Source organism: Hippoglossus stenolepis, chromosome 20 (genome assembly GCF_022539355.2).
Source record: "Hippoglossus stenolepis isolate QCI-W04-F060 chromosome 20, HSTE1.2, whole genome shotgun sequence".
NCBI lineage: Eukaryota > Metazoa > Chordata > Actinopteri > Pleuronectiformes > Pleuronectidae > Hippoglossus > Hippoglossus stenolepis.
Genome location: NC_061502.1, coordinates 855,205 through 881,211, shown reverse-complemented (window position 1 = coordinate 881,211; position 26,007 = coordinate 855,205). Strand labels below are relative to the sequence as shown.

Genomic DNA, 26,007 nt, shown 5'->3' with positions numbered 1-26,007 from the left:
AAGATTCCATTGAGGGGTAAACCCAAATCCATGCTCCAGAAAGTCCCTTCAGGCACTTTCCGACTGACTCTTACTTATCTGTTGATATGTTTGACTCAAGTTCAATGAAAAGTACACAGTGCATGCTCACAGTGCACTTTATAATCTCAAACCATTGCTTAACTGGTATTCCATGTATAGTATGGACCAGTCCCTCCTCTTGCATTATGGCTTATCTTCCATTCTGTTGTCACTCATTTTCATGGAGCATCGGTGCTCCGTCAGCCTCTCAAAGTGTGAATGCAGCACTTTTCAAACAGTGTCATCAACAGACATTGGGACAACAAGCCCTGAGATAGTGTTCTAAGAGGTCATCATCCAATGGACAAGGTACTGAGAAAACAGCTTAGCTTAGGGACCATGCACAGACAACGTGTGGCGTTTTCTCAGTTGACATTTAAATCCAAACTCTATCAACTCAGTAGGCAACATGAAAAACAGCATGACAATAAACACATAGTGGAATTGTTACATTTAGATCAAGCCTCTCTTGTGTTACTATTTTACTCCTTGACCAGAGCTTTTTTGGGTCATGATCGTTTTTGTCTTTTACTTGTGTTCTGACTTGAGCCACATATGGAGTCACAGCACCGAGTTGGGGGTCCATACTGTGTCAGACCTTACTTAAAATATTTACAATCATCTCATTGGCATCCATTCAATTTAACATTTAATTTCAGTATGCTAACACTTTGAGAACAGATCCTATTTCTGTCCAGCCTTGTCTGATTTTATTTGAGTCTAACACCAGGCTGACAGCTTGTGGAGCTTCATCATCTTGGATGTGACTAACATCCTCTACTTCTATGTTAAAGGATATTCCAGATTTATTGCAACAGGATACAAGCTTTTAAGAATCTGGACATTACAGTTTTGGCCATCATTTCTATCAGTGATGATAACAATGCACTCACCAAGTGAAATGTTCAAATCTGGGACCATGTCAACAAGTCTGATAACGAGAGAAGAAGTCTGTCAGACATTAGAGAGGAGGTATACTATTCAGCTTTGCTACTTAAATGAACAGCCTGACACCATCTAGGAGGGACCAGTAACCCAATGTCTAAGTAAGGTTCTTATTTTCTCCTGAAAGTTAAATATAGTACTGGCCAAAGTTTTGGAAAAACAACCCAATATTTCTGTCAAAGGTCCAGAGAGGATAACCAGTAGCTACATGTTGGATTTAAAGTAAAACACAAAATACACTGAACACAAAACATTGAGGTATGTATACCAAATGAATGGGTCAGTGCACACACACATCTTTCAAAAGTGCAAGAAGGTCTGCATTTCCAGCAACAACACAAAGATAACCTGGTTAATTAAAACTTAGACATCTTTGTGAAATATTCACCCATTGTTGAACCCCTAAGATCATTCTCCAGATATTAAAAGAACAACACCTGTCAAGATGTTTCAACATGGACAGCAGACAAGCACACATTTGAATACCACTGCATGTATACAGTCCAGACTCTTGAGGCTACACAGATGGACAAGGTATATTGTATGCTTGAATTAACAACAGCTGTCATAAAGGTAGGTTTATCATTTATTATACACGTGAATCAACAATGGTGTGAACAAACAGCAAGTGTCACCTTCGTTTACTCGCTATTTGTGCATGATACAGAGAATTCAGAACTGACCTTAAACTTTGGCAAGGGCTCATAAGACAGGCGCAGTTGTGTTCATCGTTGCTGGTTGACGTACACATGTGAGTGCGTCATACTGAGATTACATTAGCTCAGTACAGTGTTATCCTGACTGAGAGACATGATGGCCACAGTTGCAAGGCTCAGACTTAAGTTATTATCATTTAAACACCTATTAGCTGATGACTTTTTAAATATGACCACCATTTGGCATAGCACGATTGCAGAGACCCCACCACGTCTTACATTTATAAAACACAATATGTGTCCATCAGATCCATAGGGCACAGTGAATTCTGTGAACATTACAATATGTAACACAATGGGACAAGTATAGTCCCTACTTAAGAACACACAGGAATAAGGGAGACCCAAGGCACTACCGGCGGTTTTTAAAATCTCCTCTTGTAGGAGTACATTCTGTTTATGGGACCATCTCACTACGCAGCTCTTTTGCTTCAAGTGTTTCATTCTCTTTGGTCGGCTCTGATATAAACCCATTCTGTGGCTTACAAACTTCCACAAACAGTGGGAAATCTGACAAGCTAGTATTGCACTCCTTGTCTTCATTTTCATCCTCTCCTTCGTCCTTACTTTTCCCTTCATCTGCAAAGGGTATGCTGCAGTCAAAGGTGGGTGTGCTGCAGCCATAGGCCTCACTGTGAGGCCGGCGAGCCTCGTCTGGGATGTTCTTCTTCAGGTCACGATTCCTGTTGCGCTTGGCCAGCTTTGTGACAGAGCCCAGGCGGTTGAAAATGTTGTCCTCGGATGTGGTTTGGTGGTTGGTGTGCCGGTCGCACTGCTCGGCTCCCCGTAACCGGAGGTTGTTCAGCTTGGTGTCAATGCTCTCCTGCGAAGAAGTTTTATAGTTGTTGGTGTCCAGACTGTTAAACATTGCACGGCGCTCTGGGGAAAGCATGTCCAGAGACACCGCACGCTGGTCTAGGCCCAACTGACGTCTCTCCATGCTTCGGATGGTGGCGGCCCGCTGCAGCTTGTCATGGACCTCCACACTCATACGTCGACGCGTCTCCCGGAACTCTGCTCGCACATTTGCTTTCCACTCTGCTGCGTGAGCCTTGATCTCTCCAACCTTAGCCAAACAAGGGGAGAAAAAAGGTATTATAACTCAAAAATAATGCTGCAGTCCAATTAGGTCACTTTCGAAAAATGAATAATTACACATTTTTAATCGATGACATTTCATTAACCTTTACACTCAATAAAAGTTTCTGCAACAATAACAAATAATCTCATTCCAATATACTGGGTATACAGTATTCACAAAATTATGTAGTTTAATTATTTACTTTGCTAACTATTTACAGCTCATAATCATACAGTTTTCAGTAATGGGTCATTGAGAAATGTCTTTGTTTTAGATGGTATAATGGAAAAAACAATAAATTCCCCAGTAAAAATACAAAGCATTTACAACTAATAAGCTCAAATCCCTTTTTGATTGTGCCTCATTCAAAAGAATGAGTGCATACTGTAGTTAGGTCTGTTTATACAGACACTATAGTAACTGACAAGATTGACGGAACATTTATTATTTCAAATATTTAAATTTATAGATAATTTTTTTTAATAATTCATTATCATAATGTATATCAATAATCTATGGCCCTGTTCAGACCTGGTATTAACATCCGTCCTGACAGATCAGATCACATGTGGACCTAAGTAAGTCAGTTCACACCTGGCATCAGAATGTGTCTCCACATGGGTCTCCAACTGTGACCAGATCTCACTTCAGTTGTGTGTGTGAGTGAGGAAGAGAGAGTGAGTAAAAAAAAAAGATAATCATTATGTGGTGGTCAATGTATATATTAATCCACGAAATAAATCCATGGAAATGATATGAAGTAGTGTAAAACTATTTCTGATTCATTATGAAACTATAGTGGGTCAGAGGACATCAGTTGAGGAGGAAGTTGTGTTTACACAGAACAAAAGAAAGTGGCGACATGTGGTCTGGGTGATTGGATATATAATGCCTCCTCAATGGGTGAGTTCACAGCTGTACTTAGAGCTGTCCACTTGTGACCAGATCACTAGAGATGGATGTGAATACCAGGTCTGAACAGGGTAGGCCAGGCTGGCATACTCTTCGACAAACAGGGTGTGTCTCAGTGGGATAATCTCAAGAATCCCACTGCAAGGTGGAGGTCATGTGACAGTCAGAGTCATCTAGAGGCAGCTTTGCTAATGCGAAAAAGGCCCACATTAGTAAAACAGTTTGTGGATAAGTGCTACTCTTCTTCCATTGAGAACTTTGGTGGTGAAAACTTCCAATAGAATATGATTAGGATAAAATCACAGGATCAATTATTCATCATTGAATTAACATAATAATATATAAATCATGAATTATGCAGTCACAATATCGCCAGTTTAATAAATCAGAAGATGTCAAAGCTTGTGCTGCCCTGGTCAGAAACGCAGCATGGTGTCGGTATTAATCATTTCTTATGTGAGCATACCTCTTCTTTTGTCTTTTTGGACAGCACCCTCAGCCAGTCACCAATCATGTTCAGCACTGCAGCAAAGTAAGCTAAACCACCCAGGATCCAGAACCACACCAGTGGTCTGTACCACTTCCGGTATTCAATCTTCCGGTCTCCCCCTGATAAGAAAACAAGGTATGAATACATAAAGAAGAAGATATCACTTCACAGGTGAATCTCAAAGAAACTTAAACAGTCACAAAATCACACAAAGGTTCATTGTGGTTGGTAGTGTTGTCCTATTTGTGACAATCCTCACACATTGCATCTCCATTGAGAGAGTGGAGCCTGTCTCATTCCACTTATTCTCCTTTCTCTCCAAGTCATACCCATGTCAGGCTGTAGATAAAGGGCCAACCAGCAGTACATTTATAGATAAAGGTTCAACCAGCAGTACATTTATAGATAAAGGTTCAACCAGCAGTACATTTATAGATAAAGGTTCAACCAGCAGTACATTTATAGATAAAGGTTCAACCAGCAGTACATTTATAGATAAAGGTTCAACCAGCAGTACATTTATAGATAAAGGGCCAACCAGCAGTACATTGTAGCGCTTATGCTCAGGGACTTTCATATTTAATCCAGATGCCCCAGACAGACGCGAGGTGAGGGAGATATATGGGGATGCTGTGGAAGACATCTTCAGACCTGGGGGTGACAGGTTTGTATATTGTTGCACCTTCTGGTTTCCTTGATGCATACAGTCTACATTAAACTCTTCTGATTAAGACATCAGCTGCTGCCTGAGTTTTCCTTTCACCAGCTTCCAGACAACTTCCATCACACTATTCAATGATCATCTTTACAGGTTAGAGATACTGATAATGGAGTCTACTTTAATAAAGCAATAATCAACTGAATGTCACACCATTGCTGTGAAGCTTTCATCCATCACACACAAACTTCTTCTGATGGACACATCATCAGTGAGACTGAAGCAAAGCCTGAGCTGAGCTGCTGTTTAAAAATAAATGCATTGCCAAATAAACTGATACTAACACAAAGGGTGTATAGATGATTTACCAAATCTTACAAAAAAACCCTGAGGGTTTAGAACTAAGCAATCCACACATGTTTGTGAGGTTTCATCCTTGTCATAGTATTTGAAAGCAGGGACGTTGCCTGGATTACAATTCATAGTGCACAAAACAACCTTCCACGTCTTTCTCAACCTGCTCACACGACTACTCATCGAGCCAGCGAACAAGCAAGACAGATTGATTCCATTCATGAACTTTTTTTTCCATCTTTTTTACTGTGACTTAACTCAGGCGTGGGTGCCTGAAGAACTCTGACTTACAATAACGTGCAATCAGCACAGTCACGTTAATGGACTGTAAATAATTTCATTGTTTACCACAAAACTCGTAATTGCATCTTTATCATTCTAAACTATATCAAATATTTTCTTAATTCGATCTCTTAGTTTTTTCTTCCGTTTTAGTCAAATAAAACATTTTTGAAATAAAAATATAATCATAAATCAAAGTTAAAATCTGTAATCAGGAACTTCGAGGTCAGACATGTCAATTCAAGAATACACCGACAATGACAGACCAGTCCTTACCTGCCACATAGTCTCCTATTCCAACTGTTGTCAGAGTAATGACCACGAAGTATGTGGACTCCAATGCCGTCCAGCCCTCGATGTGTTTGAAGATCACTGCAGGGATGGTGACGAAAAGGATGCAACCAGCCAGGATGAAGAGGAGGGTGGAGGTCACACGGATTTTAGTCTGACTGATCTGGTTGTGTTTGTTCTATCGGAGAGAGTCAGATACACATACAAAGCAGTGTAAGCCATGACATCAGTCTCGTTTTCAGCAGCTCTCGGATTGTACTCCTTTGTGAATGTCCCAGAGCCTGAGAGAGGACAGTGATGCATCAGTCCCAGCAGCTTTATTATCCCATCAGCATGAGCACTGAATATGATGAGAGGAGGATACTGTGTTAACTGTAAATGTCTCTGAGCAGGATGAGCGTCATTAGTTTAACAGGAGACATTTTATTTATGTTTAGCTGTCCTGTGGTGGAAATGTATTCATTTGTGTGTCTTCTGTTTGTGCTGGAAGTAAAATGAGATTCTGAAACTAAAGACACAGATCATACACTTTTGTTTTTGTGTACTTGTCATCATTGTAGCTGTCTGTGTGGCAGAAGAGATTTGGTTTGAATCAACACAGCTGGCTGCATACTCCATTTGTTGCTTCAGCTTCACATCAATCTTTTTCTGATGCGAACTCTTTGCCCATGACTTCGAACAGCTGTGAACTGTTTCACTGTGCAGAGTGCAAATGGAACAGTATCTGCCACCTTATGAGCTCAATTTATTTCACATCTTTGCCAGGTTCATTATTTTGTCTTTCATATGTCCCCTTTGCAGCTGTCAGTTCAAACTCAAATAATATGCACAGTGTGAGTAGCCTGCAGAGACATCTGAGCAAATTGTGCTGTGTGTGTCTCACAAGTTAAATATTACTGGATGTGTTGTCCTCTTGTGTGTTACTGCCCCCCAACGGATGGACCATATTCAAAATGTCCATATACTTTCAACAAAGCTGAGTCATAGATCATAGGACATTTACAGTGGGACTCACCCGGAACATCTTCTCCACCTTGGCAATGCTTTTGACAAATATGGTACCGAGCTGGTCCCCAACCCCGGCCAGCAGGAATCCAAACAGTGGGATGCCAAATATTGCATACAGAATGCAGAAGATCTTCCCTCCCTCAGTGCTTGGGGCAATGTTACCATAACCTGGATGAGCAGCAGGAGGCAAAAAGTAGTTTTATAACATTTACTTTTTATAATGGATGTTCTGTACAAGATGCATGTCCGTTTTTAATTCTAGTAACATTTCACAGACTATTCTGTTCATCTATTATCCTGAATGACACAGGGTGTAGATCACATCTGCAAAAAACAAAGAAAGTCTGTTGTCAAATTAAAAACCTCATCAGCTGCTCTGCTGTGAGTCCTCTAGAGGTGCAAACCACTGGCTCTGATTTTCAAGCTTTCTTTAGCTCCAAAAACACGACTGGGAAACAATGCTAAAAAGTGAACTGACATCCTCCTGACATGTTCACCTCAATTGGTTTTATCTCTCACCTGGCTGCAGTGAATAGAAAAGAATGGAGTAGAATATAAAGCTTTATTGTCATTCTACAGGATACAATGAGGTTAACAGTGCTCCTCAAGTTTAGTGGAAACAACATCTACCACCATAAACATTATTCATCAGCAGACACAATATGCAAAATAAATACATTTCTGGTAAAAAAAATGTATACGTGCTTATTGCATTTGAATAAATAATCAAATAAATGTGATGATATTGCACTGGTTTAATGAAGAGCATCATATGAAGTAGATAGCAGGGTTAAGGCACAATTAATATTATTTTTTGTTAAGTGTTCTTATGGCCCAGGTAATGTATGTTCTGAGTTCTATGAATGCAGCGGGAGCTGGAGATGTCTTCCAGGGAAGGCAGGGGGCAGTACTCCAGTATCCCTCATATCACTATTGGGTGTGGTTACAAGTTATCAAAGCAACCACAGATGCTGGCTGTTTTCGAAGGTGAAACAAACCAGAGAGGGCAGTAAAGCACTGTTTCAGCCTGCTGTTAGTTAGTTGTGAGGACACCACAGCCTGGTTTTTGAGTAGACTGAGGTTTACACACAGGACTGAAGAATAATAATTGGCAATTGTTGTAAAGCAGGGAGATATTTTGTCTCTTGTTCCTTTTATATTCATGATGTAGCGCTGAATTAATATAGCACTTTTCTTTTACAGGTTACAGTACAGTTTTACATTCACCTACTCACATTCATACACTGCATCTAATTGCAGATTGAGTTCAGTATTTTGCCCAAGAACACTTTGGCATGAGGAATGGGGAAGACTGGGACTGAACCATCGACCTTCTGGTTACCGCTCTAACCCCTGAGCCATAGCTGCCCCCTAAATAATGATTCTAGGTAGGGAGTTAATGTTGATGATAAGACTGTGAACATATTATATACAGATGATGTTGTTTGACTTGGTGAACATGAAAAAGATCTGCAGATTCAGCTGAATATTGCTGCAGAATTGTGCTGGAAATAAAGACAAAACACAAATAGTCGACTTCAGGAAAAAGACTTTGGAGGGAAGTTCAGTTGTTTTTAATTTTGGTTCACTAGTGTTATTATATACTGTTCAGTGCAAATATTTAGTATTAACACTGAGCATATGAAAGAGGCCGTAGATACATTCACCTTTTCTGTTGTGTCCCACATATAGAAGATTGGTTTGTTAATATATGGTTTAATCAACAACAACAACAAAAAAAAATATATATATATATATAATAAATATATAATATGATTACAGTACCGATGGTTGTGATGACAGTTCCAGCGAAGAAGAAGGCACTACCCAGATCCCAGTGACTGGAGTTGTAGGACGTGTCACCAATGGGACTCACTCCGGCATTCACAGCCTCCACAGAGTGCTGGGAGGAAAATCAGAGACAGAGCAACATAAGAAAATCTTGGTCCCACTCAGGTGTCTTTGGATGATGTAGATTCCTGGTAGATTGACCATGTCTCCACTCCTTAGTGTCTTTTGGGCTCTCTTTGCTGCTGTGATTGTTGCTATTCTGTTTTGTATATGTGCATAGTGTTAACTAATACGGACATATCTTCAATCACACTATCAAATCAATCAATCAATCAAATTATATTTATATAGCCCATATTCAAAAATGCCTAATAGGGCTTAACAATGTGCGCCTCTGCCTTTAAAACTCAAACTGCAATAGAAACACATCATTCTCAGCTGTGTGACTCCTAACATTCAGTCATAACTGATCACACTCAATGTTGTTGCTTCTGACACACTCCATGCTTCCTGTTCAGGATGACTTTATTAAGGAGTAAATAATATCAGGGAGCGGCTACCGTCACCACTGCCTGTGGTGATAAAAACAGCTGGCCGCTCAGATGCTGTAGGACAGAAGCCAAAGAAGATTACTAACTGAATTTCAACTCCCCATCTCCCCATAAGTATCTGCCACTGTGCTGCTCCTACTCTCATTCATTGATGGTGACATGGCATTTTCTTTCTCAGTCATTTTAGTGTTCCCATGGCAATGCAAAGGAGCTAGAGACGACTACAATCTCAGGGCGGCTTTACTGCTGTGCTGTCGCTGGTCAACAATCAGGATGTGTTGAATATGAATTATGGGCATTGATTTTTTTCTGCCTGCTTACAGGTAATGCTGTGCTGCTGGCCAATTAGTTTGCTGTGCTGCTAAATCTCTAACCAACAGGAAATAAATTTGTATGGGCTTTATTGATTTGACCTTTTCCTCCCGTGGTGGTTGTTTTGAGTGTTTTCTTACAGCTCATGCAGCCTCAAACTGATCATTACAGAATACTTTCGACACACTTTGATAACAGCTGCTGTTTGTATTGAAATGCTTATTGCATGTGGTTAGCTAGAGAGGAGGTCCGGCTTGTAAGAGTTTCTCTGCATAACCTAGGTGCATTTATACTCACCTTGCTGCATTTTCACATGAGATTAACCTACGGAGATGAATCTAAGCTGAGTAGGATTTTGACAGCATTCAAAGGCAATCGGAAGATTGTTGTGAACCAGATTCCAGATTTTTCGTTTGGGAGTTTTTGGTGAGCTCATTCAACAGAAGTCTTATCACAGTTCAGATTCATTAAGGCTTTGCTCCTACTAATAAGTGAATACTATCTCTGACCAGTCGAGCATTTTAACTCTGAATGAGACGTAATCTCCTTCCATAATGGCATAGCTGAAAACACATATCACATAATCATTCACCTACATGGCCATGTGTGTGTCGGTGTCAACAGGAAGAAGATTTAGTACTCTGCAGTTTGTTGCTTGACAACGAAACATAATATGAATCAGGATGAGCAATGGTGAAAAAGTAAGAGCAGGGATATCTTCAACCAACTGTTACAGACAGTAAGTGTTAGCATTCACCTCTGGTAGTCGAGTCATGAGATAAGAACAATCTACAATGCAACCCTAGAGTTTCTAACTAAAATGAGGCCAGCAACACTTCCTAAAGTCAGTGTGCATGTAGCCTGAGAACTTCTCAAACACAAGGGGCCTACTCTAACTGCACAACCACTTGTTATAAATGGTTGATTCCTTCACTGAATTGTCTCTGGCTGAAATAATACTCTCTTTCCAACGTACAGCCCAATGTCAGAAATTACTAAACTAAACAGATTTGAAGAGGAAAGCATTTTTTTTTCATTTAGTTCATTTTATTTGATCTCATTGATGACATCATAATTCATAAACTGTTATGTTCTCTACTGATTCCAACTGTCCATCTGCTTTGGTGTGTTGTGATCATTTTTCGTCCACCTTTGCTTCTCTTTGTAGACTTTTGTTTCCTCCAACACAAGGTTCAGCTACATTCCACTAAATCAGCTCATTCCTCACTCCTCACTCAGCTCAACGTACAATCACTGTAAACTGATGACCATCCAAACCTAAATTTTGTTTATTTATTACAACACTGTTAACTCGCAAAATATGTGTACAAGATATATTTAACATATGACGACTTTGATAACAATTGGGCAGGTTCTAGGCTCTGATTGGGCCACTCTGTCTTTGTCCAATCCTGTCTGTAATTGTTTGAGATGTAAAAGCTACTTAATGCCAGCTCTATTTATATGGCCAACAGACTTGCAGCTATCTGTAACAGTTGTCACACCATGATTGTTTCTCTGGCTGTGGCAATAAGCTTTTCACCAAATAAGTTGCATACTGTGTATCACAGCTGAAAAAAGTTTTAGATGAGCTGAATGACCATCATTGTCATTCCACTTGTACTTAAGTCACACCTTTCAAGGGCCTGTAAAGGGAAATTCCTCATATTTCTCTGCCCCCTTATTCCTCCTGTTAAATAACATTGGCTGCCTCTCTGTGTGTGTGGCCCTGCACAGCGGATGGGTTTAATTGAGGTGTGGTGAGGAGGTGCAGAGTCGAAAACATCAGTGATATCACACCCAGTGCCATTCTGCTCTGCAAGTGTCCATCCGAGCAGATGGAGACCCAGCGTGATGAGTCCCACTCAGCGTGTGGCAGATAGCTGTGTGGCTGGCTGAAGGGCAAAGACACAAGGACAACTGAGTTGCTTCATTCACTGAAAGTCAGCCTCTGATCAAAAGTTCTACTTTGTTAGGTGTGTAGATCAGGCACCCTGATAAAGTAAAGGCTATTATCAGAGTTTTTATGTCTTAGCTGCAACACACAAGCCTCAGTGCATCAGTTTGGAGATCATCAAAATAATCGCAATAAGAGTATCACTGCTCTGACAAACGGGGATATGTAAAGCCCCAGATAGTGGTGCATGGGTTGCTTCACGCTTGCTGATGGAGGGAGGATAGTGCTTTGGTCCAGTATTCAAGCTTAGTCCCTCTGTGCAATGTACAATTTTGTGATGTTTGCCAATTATTGATGACATTGGAAAAGAGATTCAAAGTCTTTTCTCCATCAAGGAAAATAAAATGGTTTCTGTTTGCTAAAGAAATGAATAATTGAATAATGTAAAATTGAACTGTCTGACTTTTCTGTTTGTATAACTTAATGAGTATTTACTTTAATAAATCGGGTTGGATCTGATGGATTATAGAAGATATGACATTTTATTATATTATAAGAATCTATTCTATGTTATTGTCTCACCTTGAGAGTGCATGTGTGTGTGTGTGTGTGTGTGTGTGTGTGTGTGTGTGTGTGTGTGTGTGTGTGTGTGTGTGTGTGTGTGTGTGTTTACAAGATACAGTCAAAACTTGACAGGTTAACAGGTGTGTAAGTGAGATGACTACTAAGTGCTAATGTAGTACAGTAACTGAGTGTATTGATATATGACGGGTCACTGGCTTGTTTGTGAAAAAGTGAAAAAAAAGGAAAAAAAAGTGTGAAATTCAACAGGGAGGCCATCTGGTTCCAGTGCTTTGTTGTCATGTTGTACATTACACTGCAATTCTCTGCTAATGAAAAAGCATAATAACCCAGTTTATGAGTAGGCTACCAGTAATTTAAGTGTTTGAAGAAGAAATGTATTGGCTGTAAGTTGTTTCTTTTTTATCATGACTACCATTGTCCCAGTGCTCTCAATCAGAGTATATTTAGGATTTTATTTAGGATTTTTTTTACAGCCCTTACAAATCTCACATGCTATGCATGACAGGAGTATACAGTACACTTGTCTATATGTGCACACTGCACCCTGGTTACCCTAGCTGCTTGCACACAGCATGCAAGCAGCTAGTATTCAGTATTCAACAATACATCAGGAGGAGACAGCTGGATGTTGCTTCACATCAGCATCTAATGTAAACACAGACTAGCAGAAAAGGTATGGCTCTATTATGCAGGTCTCAGGAGAATATAAACTGAAATAATGAATCATCAACTTCATTGCATCGTCCCAAAGGAAACAGTGTGATGCAAAAATAACAGTAAATACAGGAGGAACTTGCAGAGGCCCGTGTCAAAATGCAGACAAGCTCCTTAGTTTGTGCTCTCGGTCAGTGATTCTCAACTGGTGGGTCGCGACCCAAAAGTGGGTCTCGGACCCGTTTTCAGTGGGCAAAAATAAATGTTAAGAAAAAAATCCTGTGCTTTTATTTTGAAGGAGATTTTTAATGCAGCGGAGTGGCTTTAATGCCTTGTAATGCTAATAGACAGTGTTGGTTGTCATAGATTCAGCGAGTGAGTATTCTCAGCTAAAGCTACATAATTTGAGTCTTTTTGAAACTACTTCTCAGTAGTTGGACTTTTTTATTTCATGTTTGTGCACGAAAGCACTGTTGAGTCTGTTTAAAAAGGCTGAAGTTACTGAATTGTTATGTATTTTGTATTACCTTGTGTCCTTAAGATGCACTTTTTGGTTTGTAATTCAAATGCGGCTAATTGAGTGTAAAGGGGAATATTTCCCTCTCTAGCATCGCCACCTGCTGGTCGTTTTGGTTTATCATTAAACTTGTTTTTTTGTGTTGGCATACTGATATTCTGTACTATCTCAGGTTCAAACTGCACCATCTTTTCATCAAATAAATTTGAGAAGTTGAAAATGTTCCTCGATTTTTGTCATTAAGGGGTGATGGTGGGTCCCGAAGCCAGACCAGTTGAGAACCACTGCTCTAGGTTGATTAACAGGAGTTCAGGTTTACATCAAAATAAACCTAATGTCTGTCATGTCAGGTCAACTAAGCTCTTTTGAGGCCGTATGAATTCTGCCAGGAAAACCCAACTTGTTTGAGTCAACCCAGACTGTCCCTTTTCTATAGTAATATATTTCTATAATGGAGCCAAAATACACAATCCCTAAAAGACAGCTACACTATTCGTACAAAAGATACAAAATAAACAAAAAATATTAAAATAAATGAAAATAATACAGTTCAATGCACTTTAAGCATGTTCATTTGACCTTTAACTAAATTCCTGAATATTGGTGCAGAATTTTTGATGAGGAAACTGTCACCAGGGTTTCATGTTCTTTAACATATTAGCAAATGCACAATGAAAATGGATTCTTAATTAAAACAGTAAAAACAACTTTATAATTGACAAAACTCTTCGAGGCTGTGGTCTTCTGCCCTCTTAGGGTTAGCCAGTGAGAGCTCTACCTGAGCATGACTGCCAGCCATTACCTGTTTCTGTTTAGCCATATAGAAAGGCAAGAAACAGATGGGAAATGGTTCAAATAAAAATGCATCTTATATAATGGTAAGAAAACAAAAGAAATTTTGATAGTTTTTATAAACATGCAAAATGTTTGTTTTAAGGCCTTTTGTTTAGTGTTTTGTGATATATTATGTATAAACCTTTATTAGCCATTATCACTAACAATAGGATTCATCATGTTGGGGGAGCAGTATGCTGCAGCCAGGAGGAGTTTGTGGCAGCAGCTTTGTAGCCCCCAATCTATCCAGAAAATAAAAAAACACTTCAGACGTATATTATCTAGTTGACTTCAAGCATAGTGAAAGCCTTATATTTCAAGTCAATCCTGCTTATTGGGTGCAAGCCCTCTTATTTTTTAGGGGAATTCTTCAGTTGTTGCTATTACCGCTGGACCACATAATAAATTATTAATAATGTGACAGAAGCTTCATAACCTGAAGGCTTGATTTTGCCTCTATGAGCTAAAAATGTAACAATTATCACTGCATATGTCACGTGTATTGTTAGCAGGCCTTAGGCACCACAGCAAACAGCGAGAGAGCTCTCTCTAAGATTAAGATAAGAGTTGTGTGTAAATCAGGTGGTGCACAGAGAATGTTGTTGCCCCAGAGATGCAGTATATGCAGCAAAAAACTAACTCTGTACTGCAGCACACACACGACACACGAGATATAGGCCCTTAAAACTGCAGCTTCTTGTTTTAACATTGTTTTACTGCAGGAGCATGCTTGTTATGTAGCAGCATCACACCTCCCAGCATGATGATCTGAAATCAGTGAGCCTTAGCAGCTGCACTCAGCCCGTTTCCCTGCAGGCTGCAGCCTTTAGCTCATTCCTCAACACACCTTCTCTCCAAAAGAAATTGATCTGATACCTGATAGCTCTCTGGTTTTAAGCCATTTCCTTACTTCGTCTAAGCAAGATTAATGACCACGTCAGTGTTTGCTTTTAGAACCAACACGCAATTGCGTAACTGACCCTAACTGCGGCATATGTGAGATAGTGATAGCTTTGTCAGCTATTTTGGGATTCAGGGGTATAGGAAAAAAGCCAAAGGAAAGGGACATGAAAATCTGATTGGTTTTGTAACTTAATTAACAGATGCAATCTAACTCATGCACTATGGCTAAATTGGACAGAGGGAAAAAGAAAAGCCTTAACAATCAAAAGTTGAGTGCTTAGCTAGGTCCTGTGAAGCACTGCTGTCAGTGCGCTCAACGTGGCACTGCTGGTGTGCAGTATCACCAGAAAGATAATTCAAGGGCACAGGAACAGAAATGTGCAGTGTAGCCATAGTTAGTGTTGTAAATGGGAATGTTTACAATGCAGTTCTCTGAGCCCCTGAACTGTAAGGCAGTTGAATAAAGCTGGCACTGATCCACAGCAGCTTTCTACTTTCAGCTGCAGTGGTTGTGCTCTGCATTATCCTGTCCATTATCATACAGGGTTTCACTACTGCTGAGGCCAATAACCACCCAGGACAAACAACTGGCTGTTACTATGCTGCTTTACAGGTGGCTGTGAGCATTTGGCCATGAAAAACCCTGGTGTTAGCAGAAGAGTGTTGTAGCAACAGGGGGAATACAATCAGCTTTTGATAGTTGTCTTTGAGATAAATTTACTTTTGCATTAAGCATCAAAACAAGTAGGGCTGGGATATACGAGGATTAGAAAGGAAGAAAAAAGCAGCTGTTAAAGCTCTTCAGTTGTAAAAATGTGTGAAATTGTTAGAAAATTGGTTCAAACTTAATTTACACTATTATTTGTATTTCTTTAATCAAGCATATTTAAAAAAAAAAAAAAAATTATTTTACTTTTATCTTGACATGAGCAAAGAGCTTTTATTTTCAGTAGGGTATTAATTTATAGTCCCTCCAGTTCAATCTGAAAAGTGAAGATAAATATTGTTAAAATATTATTGCATTGTGCTTTCTTTGTTTTGACAGTCAGTTGTTGACTACACACGGATGTAGAGACATCTAATATTTTAACATAATTGCACTGAATCATAACGCATGTTAGTTGTTATGATGTTCGACCCCTCTCTCTGGACTTTAATTGAATACCCCTGCCTTATAGCATCGTGGCTGCAAGGACACACGCACACTTTGTGCAGAGCCTCACATAGACCCGTTTTGTGCCAGGGGGACCCTTGTATATTTGGCAATCTGTACATGGTTCACCTGTCCTCCACTTGAAACAGAGGTTCTTACTTAGTTTGGATCACTGCAAAAGTAGGATTCCTCATTGTAGCATTTTGGAAAACTAGTTTTAAACGAGAGCTGCTCTTATCAATGTCCAGTTGTTGGTGAATGAAGGCGAGGACCAAAAAATTTGCTTTTTTAAATGAAAACAACCATCAGAAAACAATGCTACTGCGCTGTCAGACCCGTTTTCTCACTCTCTTAGAGCTGTGGAATGGGATGCCATGTTGGCAAGCTGATTTCCCCCGAGCAGAAATACAGTCATCTATCTTTACCACAGCTCTCTATTACTTTGTTTGAAACTCATGCAGTCAATATCACACACCCTGTGCAACTTAATTGTTATCTTTTATGTGCATCAAACTCCCTCCTTTGGTTTCCTGCAGAATGGCTCTTTACCTTTCCTTTTCGGTGAGATATGGTACATTCAGAATAAATTCCAAGGTCAAATCTCTGCAGTGTTCACGCAATTTGATCGGCTCTGGCTCCAGTGATCGTGATATAAGTATGACACTGTGTGTGTTTGAACTGTGTTTCACAGCATTAAACATCTATCCATCACACTGCTCATAAACTGAAAACACCACAATTACACCTTATTTTGATACAGTTTATAGACTACACACAGCATGGCATGGCAAAAAACACTTATGTTACACATGACCAGACACTGAGTGGATGAGGTGGCACTGATCCATTTTTCAAGCCTGCTTGTTAGCTAGCTGCTCATTGATGAACATATTGTTGATGATGTCAATAAAACAGAATTTAAAAACTATTGAAACCATTATGCTGGAATTCAGTGATCAATCTACTCCAGCAGTCACAAACGTCACAGGTAAGTGTTTTCAAATGTGACATGAAGAGTCTTCAATACAGCTGGAACTGTCCAACCAGAAGTTCACCCAGGAGCAGAATGTGACTTCCATAACAAATGTTTACTAATGTGCCACTATAAGTGTATGTATTAAACACTCAAACTCTTATGTGTTTCCTGAAGCCACAGTGTATGTAATTGAACAGTGTGTTTGACACATGAACCGAACATGATTGAACTGAGAACATTTTCCTAAGACTACAGAAAACTTGCCTGTTTTTTTGCACATCTACCTTTTGTCTTATAATAAATCAAACAGGTCACTTTGGTGAATTAATGTTTTCATTGTCATAAATGCCATAAGGTCACATAAGGAAAGTATTAACTAATATCTTTCTCAATTGCCAATGCTTAATTTGTTTAAAACTAAAATGTCTACTTAAAGGCTTGTGATTAATTCCAAACTCTGACAACACATCCATCAATGTGTTCTTCTATGATTACAATACTGTACATGTTGCTGCTGTTACTTTAGACCAGATGTGATCCCTAAAATTGTGACTTAAGCCAAGAGTTTCATAGATAACTTTATTGCAAATTGAACTACGTTATTTATTTACAATCAACCAACAAAAAACGAGGATCAAGGTAAACATTATCTTAATTATCACAAGAAGATTAATCTCTAGTGCTTAATATTTAGTGAGTATAAATTACAGTAGAAATGTTACAATTGAGAAAGAACAATAGTAAAGTTGTACTTCATGTAAACCTTACAGTACTTGGTGCAGTAGTCTCAGCACTGTAAGAGTAAGGTCCAATGCCTGGGTGGAGGAACAGAAGCTGCTTCATTTAAAATGAGCGACAGCGTGTCGTTAGACTGTAATGATGGTGATAGCTGCTCTGATGTCTGTTCATGTTCTGCTGATTAAAACATAGTTGGCAATATTTTACACACTAACACTAACACTTTTACCATTGATTTAAGCATTTACCATGCCTGTTTCCAAAGTGTAATGTTTAAATCCACCAAAACTGGCTGTTATATTGTACTATGTCAGTCAGCACATCACTGTGACCTTTGCCCAGGGGCAACAGAGGGAAGTTAGCTTCTATCTGTATCCTGTGCATTAAATGGATTGTGTTGAATAAACTATAAAAACAGGAAGGAAATAAAGCTTATTGGGACTGATTAGTGTAATAGGAAGGACAGTGGTTGGGGTGTTTTCAATGAAGACAGGAGGGAGGGAAGATGACTGAGAGTTTGCACAGACATTGGGCCTCATTCACCAATATCTTGTTAGGTTTAAAAAAAAAAATAGTTCTTAAGACAGTTTCTAAGAAAAATTTGTTAGATTCATAAAGTGTTCTTAAACTGCAGAATTGTTTGCACCTGCACTCGTAAACGGATAAGTGTCTAATTAGCAAGGGTTAACACCCACAAATGCCCATAAAAGGGCATGACATGAGAAGTGCATTTAAGAAGTCAAGAATGAATAAACAGAAATATAGAGACGGTGGCACACTGAACTCAACTATTTAAAGCTCTTATATTTTGTAGTCTCAGCTGTGGATACAAAATAACTTTTTTTTAAACCGCTACGTGGGATACAGTAACATGCTGACTGAAAGCTGTCGGGAGAAAGACAGCTGAAGTAAAAGAATACTTTGATCTCAAATCTGAAGTCAAAAGAAATATTGTCAAACACTGAAGAGAGGGGGGGGGAGACAGGCTGCAGTGGCAACCAAAATGGTGGACCTCCACATGCGCAGAAGCACCTCAGCAGGAACATGTGCAACAGAGACCTTCGCGCTTGACAGGAAATAATGCGATCGTAGCAAAAGAAGTTTGTCTTCTTCTGTGGTTTTCTCTCCCGCGAAGTGAGGGTTCAGCTGCAGCTATACTTCTGCTGACACCAGTCATTCAGTTTTCAGTGAGGACACCTTTCAAATTACAGAAAAACAATTCAGTCAAGACATGATGGATCACAATGAAGGAATCGTACATCTGAACTGAATGTAGTAAACTTAGTGTCTGATGTTATTCCTACACAGTCAGTGAAATCGGACGGCTACACTACATAACTAAATAGACTTACACACTCCCTTTGTTCACCTGCTGAACTTTAGACATACTGCAGGTAATTACAACAACCAGGACAAAACACAGACAGTTAACGCGAAAGTTTAACAACATGTAAAACGATACCTAAACATTATGTTAAACTGAACCATGGCGACGTCCTCATGGAGTTTTAATAACTCACATTAATGCAGCTCACATCATTTAAACGTGTGCCAGAAACAAAACAAGCATCGCAATCTTAACGTTGGTTAAATCGAGCTTAACTTTAACACCTGGTTAACGCAGGTTAGCAGCCCTGAGGGAACTGCTATAGCAACGCTATCGTCTTACTAGCTAGCTTGGTTAGCATCATAATTCACATTCATTGTGACAGTAATTAGCATGCTAACAGTTTCACCTTCTCCGGTCAGAACACATAGAAACACACAGCTTTTGTGAAGCACAGTGAAAACATGTGAAGATAACAAGAGTTTACCCACCGAACAAACTGGATTTCAGCTCCTCTGTAATTATCGGTCCCTCCCAATGCAAACGTGAAGGCACCTGTTGCCAATGCTCTTACGGAGGCGTCTATTGCACATGCTGATGCGGAGATCCGCCATTATGTCTGCATCCAGGTCCCTCTCTGCTGCTCAGCTATCTGAGCTGGAGCAGCACGCCATTGGTTACACAGCACTGCATCTGTGGATGCCCGAGCCTGACGGTACATGGACAGGGCTCGGATAAAATGCTTTAAATAATGGGAAAACAAGCAATAGCCTGTGTCAGGGACAGAGGGACACAAGGTCACTGCAGCTTACATGATCTGCATCAGGCTCGGGTCAGACACGGGTTCATTCCGGGCTCAGCGCACATTGAGCCCACTGCACCCAGCCTCTCCTGAGCATCTCCCATCTCAGAGACAGAAAGTCAGCTGGGTTTTTTAGAATCAACAGGCAAAAATTGGACGGAAACTTTTTAACTAAAAGCTGTAAAACCATGGAACATGTGACACAAAAGAACGTGTAAAACTTAATGTCCATGTGTCTAAAATCTCTGAGACACTTTGCAAGTGTAAAAATATGCACTGAAGCTTTTTTAGAGATAAAAATGATTAAATATTATGGTAATTTAAATCTTATCATACAACTGCAGAATAAAAACATGATTATTTTGCACAAGAATCTCAATAGTCTTTGATCTTGAGTATTGCATACATTCGGTTCTTACATAAGAACAAATCCCAGATAAGAAAACATTGATGAATGTCCGAATCTTCTTAAAAAAATGTTGGTTTTAAGATATTTCTTCTTCAGAACAGTTGGTGAATGAGGCCCGTTGTTCTCTTTGTACAGATTATTGTGACACTCAGAGAAAGCCAAAGTACATAGAAAGAATTGTTCCACTAGTTAGAGTTTAACGAAGATTATTTGTGGCCATCGCTGTGTGCAGCCCTTTGATTAGCTCATCACCTCCTGGCTCCACCCTATCACGGACTGAAAAACTAATAAATCAATCAATCAACAATACATATCAATTTATTTATTTATGTTTATATTTATTTATTTCTGTATTTATGTGGTGTGTGTTAAGGTCAGATAACAACCACATTATATATTACACATAACTATCTTCACACTAGAAGAGCTAGTTTGTGAGGTGCTATCTTTTTAATTTAGTGATGGGTAACCGGACAAGTTTGATCAATGAACAGGTGGTACATTTGGCCAATGACTAAGACGAGACAATGAAGAGGCAACAAAGAAAAAAAAACTACGACTGAAGTCCAGACTAGAATTTAGTTTACAAATAATTTTACCAAAATTGCTCTTAATTTTTGTTTGCAAGACAAAATATAAACTTTTCTTTTCAATGCAGCAGTTCCTTCTCCTGTGCTGCAGCCTGCAGCTATCTACGTGGCCGGTGTTATGTCACAGAGTTTCATTGTGATAGTATTTTGCTACAGTAGATTTATAAACCCCACAGTCCTGAGCATTGTAAAAGTAGAATTTATTGTAGGGTTATTGTACGGGGTTCTTTTGTTTCCTCTGGATTCTCAGGGTTTGTGTTATCTTACAAATATCAATGGTTGACTCATATTGCAAGAGTTTGATTGAATTTGATTTGCTATTGTCGTTGCATCTATCCCCGACTTCATTGTTTCATTCTCTTTCATGCAAAAAAGTGTGGTTGACTAAATGTTAATAAAACTAACATTGACTTGTTTTAAATCTCAGGACAATCTCTTTGTTCAACCAGCACACCAAAACCCACAGTTCATCAGTTGATCAACTTCTCATTATAAACTAAGTTTACATGGACACCAATATTTCGATATCAACCTGATCAAGATAATAGTCTGAATAATACACTGCCATGTAAACAGCCATTGTTGATGACCTTAAACCGAATAAGGTTATAGTAGGAATGAGAAATAATCAAATTTAGACATGTGGAGTATCCTGATCTAAGTCCCATTATGTATATGTCTTAATGACATTATAATGTCCTATTTAAGTTTTCGATGCATTTTGCAACATCGACATAACAACTGCTTGATGACTCATGCTCTGGTTAAAGTTAAAGTTTTTTTACCCACAAAAAAACATCTCAGGGAATATTACACCAAGGAGTTTCAAGGATGTATGGGAGCCATTAATACATTGAGACGTTTGTATGTACGAGACAGTTCAGTGTGGTTTGTATCCAGTTCCAGGGTGTCTGGCCGAGTGTGGAGTATGCGTGGAGCTTGAATGGCGTCTGATCAATATGAAGCTCAGGTTTCAGTTTACCTGAGTCCCCACTGGGGACCACATCCAGGCCTGAGGAAAGGCTGGGGTATCGACCGCCAGATGCTCTTACCTTGATGATAGCCTCCAGCTCATCTGGGGACACACATAAGTGTTTCTGCAGGAAGGCTGCTTTCTCTGCTGTGATGGTGATCTTCTGGTTGTTTTCAAAGGGCTGCTCCAGAGCTTGGAACACCAGGCCCCCTGCCACCAAGTAGGCCACCACCACCACAAACACAGCCAGCACCGTCTTCAGCTTCATCATGGTGAATGGGGCTGAGCCATCAGCCACTGCCTCCATGCTAACCACCATGCTGGCTGGGCGGGACGAAACAGAAAGCCTCGGCACTGCGCAGCCCATCGGGTTCTGCATGGTGGCCAGGCTGGCGTGCACCAGGCTGGACTGCAGCATGCCTGGCTGCACCTTCTTCGGGGGGACCAGGTTGGTCTGTACTTCCACTGAAACAAAGGACAGTAATATCTGTGTGACATAGTGATGTTACCTGCTGATGAACAGCATAAATGAAAGAATTGGTAATGACAAACTTATCTGCTTTCACCATCGGTTAAAAAGATCAGAGACGGACTGAATTCATCTTAACAGACTGTGAAAATTTAACAAGGCTTATCAATCTACTAACTCCAGACATTTCTGTCTTTCTGTCCGTCTCTCTATCTGTCTGTATGTGGAATGTATTTCTTGAGAACCATTAATCTTATCAGCTTCATACTTATCAAATGCTATCAAATTTGGTGCAATTTTGACATGACTGTTCAGTAATAATAAACTTTAAATAAACAGGTGACCGGCACTCCAGCAGAGGCAGCTTGGAGTCATCAGTGTAAGTGACATTGTCGATCATGACAACAGGCACGTTGCAGACAACAGCTGATTCTTCACATCTGGGTTTTTGCGTAGAGTCATATTTAATCAAACCTTGACAGCTCTTCCTGCAGCAGCAGTGGTGCAGCTTCTGGGTTTTGTGAACTGACTAATTGCTGCAACTCAATTACTGCAGGTCATTTCAAAAGTTTTAGAAAGAAGGCAGCAACCAGTATTCCTACAGGTATGTTTGAATTTGGCACTGCACTAACTACATGTAATCTCAAAAAGCCATTTCTCCCCAGGAATATCATTTGCCTGTTTGATGTCTGTCTCTTCCAAAACTGATGGAACTAAAGAGCAGACAGGCAGAAGATGGAAGACTCTAATGTGATTCAAATTTGATTTACCAACAGCTATTAAGCACAGCCTTATGGTGAAGGGTCAGACTCACATTAAACACATGCAGATGTTGCTCTCTATCTAAGCCTGTATCATGATGAACTGACAGAACTTTTGAATTTAATAAAAAAACACATTTATTTCCCAGATCACTTCATCCCAGATACCTTTGCCCTTTCCTCTGTCTGCATGACGCCTGCTCTGTATGCAACGGGTGCCAATTTGTTTTAAATCATGGGCGCAGCGTGATGAAGTTGATGTGTGTTGCACTCAAATGTCAGGATATCTTGCCCCTGCAGCATCGTTTTTGACCATTTTTTCTTTTTTAACATCTTTCTTGCAAGTGGCGAGGGATCCGTGGCTCAGGAGGCCCAGCAGGTCATCCACTAAACGGGAGACATGGAAACTCCAAACTGCCCCTGATGGCTGTCCCTTCAGTGTGAGTAGAATTTGTGAGTGAGACAGAAATGCTGTATATGGAAGTGGTGTGTGTCAATGCGACTTGCAGTGTAAAGTGCTTCGAGTGTTAGGAATAGAAGAGTGCTCTATAAATGCAGTCCATTTAACCCTGTAATCCACGGAATCACCATCACAACAAATCCGCACAGAACCTGGAATAACCAATCAACAATATTTATGTTTTTGACTGTTGATCAGACAAAATAAACATACTGAAGAAATCACCTTGGGCTTAAACTATTTTTTAAATTAAATGACTCATGGGTTGATCAAAGCAATAAGTGATGAAACAGTCAAAAATAAAACGATGATTAGCAGCGCAGGAAAGTACAATTATAGAAAAATTGAATATAGGTTTTCTAGGCAGACGATCTTACCTCAGTGACTACTAACTAGCTTTTATCTGAAATTTTACAGCATCTCTTAATCTTCACCAGCAGATGAAGACCAAACAGAAATTCCTTACAGGTGACATAACAGCTGGCTAGATTGTGAGACGCAGTTGAAAGCTCCAGAGGAAGCAACCTTGATTTTGATCATTACTATAATAGAAATGGCTATATCTCACCGGTGTACCTGAGTAAAAGTGTTCCATCTCCAAAACATATTGCTACATGTCACACCTTCTCCTGTGACGCTGCTAATGATCAACACATGTGCTAGACTCCAGTCCGTGTTGATTGGCTCCCAGAGGGACTGACGGCCCAAAACACTACTTTTTATCATCTGCTCACTAAACACTGTTATGCAACCGCAGGCTGGGGAATCGTGACTGTTGCGCCTCGTCTTGCTGACACCAGGGACACTTGTAAACCAGTGGAGCGCTTTGGATGTGTGTCTTTGCTCCCGTTGCAGGGGAGATGATGAACGGATGGGCTTCAGAGACTATACGATTAACGGTCTGAAGATCACACACGTCTCCAGAAGCCCATGTGCTGACCGTGTAAATCACCCACAGACTGTAACGCCCGGGCCAACGTGTGCTGATGCTGCCGCGCTGGGGAGGACGTGAATGAGGTAATGTTTCACTCAGACCCTGCGTGCACCCCCCCACTCCCCCCACTGCATCACACTAAAGCATGTTGTGGCTATACGGTGTATGGTGGTGACTGACAGCTCCTGTTTTCCAAAGTAGTGTCGTTGTGGCCATGGTTTACTGATCGTAAATTCCTCCTGGTGTGTCCCCGTGTCAGCACAAGTTCCCCCCATCCTCCTGAATACAACTTCAGCATCAGCCTCTGCTGTACCGTGCGTTTCTGGAAACTCAAACTGTGGTCAGCATGGATTTGTTGAAGCCTGCTGGAGCTGCATGGGAGGCTCCAGGGAGAGCCCGTGCGGCAGCAGGTACAGTTTGACAGACTGCAGCATTTCATTTCAAAACACACATCATGAGATCATCTGAAAAATGAATTGGAGCCATACATTGCACTGTAGAATATAATGGGGGGGAATTCAGCGGGAACCACGGTCCTTTACCGTTCAGCAGCCTCTGCAAAAAAAACAACAATGCACTATTACAGTAATTGATGGTCTAACCTGGTGGAGGGTTTATGTTCCCTGGTTTTCTTGGATTCTCAATCGGAAATTTCATCTTGTTTCTCTGGCTGTTGTTGCTGCTGCCGAGGGAAATAGATGTCTTCAGTCTCTCGGGCTGCCGTCAGTCGACTTTAACCGAGAGAGGATGGAAAACGGCAGGGTGTAGAAACACATCGTCCGCGGCATGTGCTGCTGCTGTAATGTCTGTCAGGCTGGCTGGATGCAGCTCCTCTTCTGTCTTCAGGAGCTCACACCCTCCGATCGCCGCATCCCCGTCGTCTGCATTGTGGAGAAGTAAACACCGTGGGCGCGCGCAGCGGGAGACCTTCTCCATTGAAGAATGCAACGCTTACATGGTGCTCGATTGTGTTTAAATTGTATTTGCTTCAGTCTGCCTGAGCGGCGACTCTATACTGCCAGTTAAAACGATCGGGCGTCCACGCCACGCAGCACCGGCTTACCAGGCTGCTGCGCACTACAGCGTCAGTTCAATGGGAAGGAAGGACAGAACCAGTTCAAACCTGGAATTAAATGCACCCATTAATCTCAGCGTTGTGCGTTTAATATATTGTTGAAAAATAGAATGAACAAATTCTCCATAAATCGACGGCTGTTCAAGGATAAGGTTTTATTAGTGTATCTGTGTTACCCTGCATACCAGCAAATGTGTGTGTGTGTGTGTGTTAGAAGGATTATGCAAAATCTACCACGTTCAAATACATTGGTAGATTCAGAAATGATTTTCTTTGCAGTGATTCTGAGATAATGAATTCAAACTAGATGGTAGTAGCAGAGGTGCACGCACACCAAATCACTGCAGGGCACAGCGGATTCTGAGTGAGGGCTACACAGACAAAAGCGTGAAAGAGAAGTTGTGTGTGGAAATGTGAACTGCATTGCCACTTGTGGGTGTGTGCAAAAGATCTGCTGCAACTAGAGGTGTGACTGTCTGCAGGCAAGGTAAACACTTTG

At 40.4% G+C, this 26,007-nt stretch overlaps 1 protein-coding gene across 1 annotated transcript; it reads right to left on the bottom strand.

The window, feature by feature from the left end:
• Positions 1-1,578: 1,578 nt before the first annotated feature.
• On the bottom strand, positions 1,579-25,522 carry kcnk10a (potassium channel, subfamily K, member 10a). Its single transcript, XM_035143374.1, has 7 exons — positions 25,036-25,522; positions 21,889-22,274; positions 8,583-8,700; positions 6,805-6,965; positions 5,775-5,967; positions 4,181-4,323; positions 1,579-2,787 (listed from the first exon to the last, which is right to left on the bottom strand). The coding sequence occupies exons 1-7, from the start codon at positions 25,088-25,090 to the stop codon at positions 2,119-2,121; spliced, it is 1,725 nt and encodes a 574-aa protein (XP_034999265.1). The 5' UTR covers positions 25,091-25,522; the 3' UTR covers positions 1,579-2,118.
• Positions 25,523-26,007: the final 485 nt, after the last annotated feature.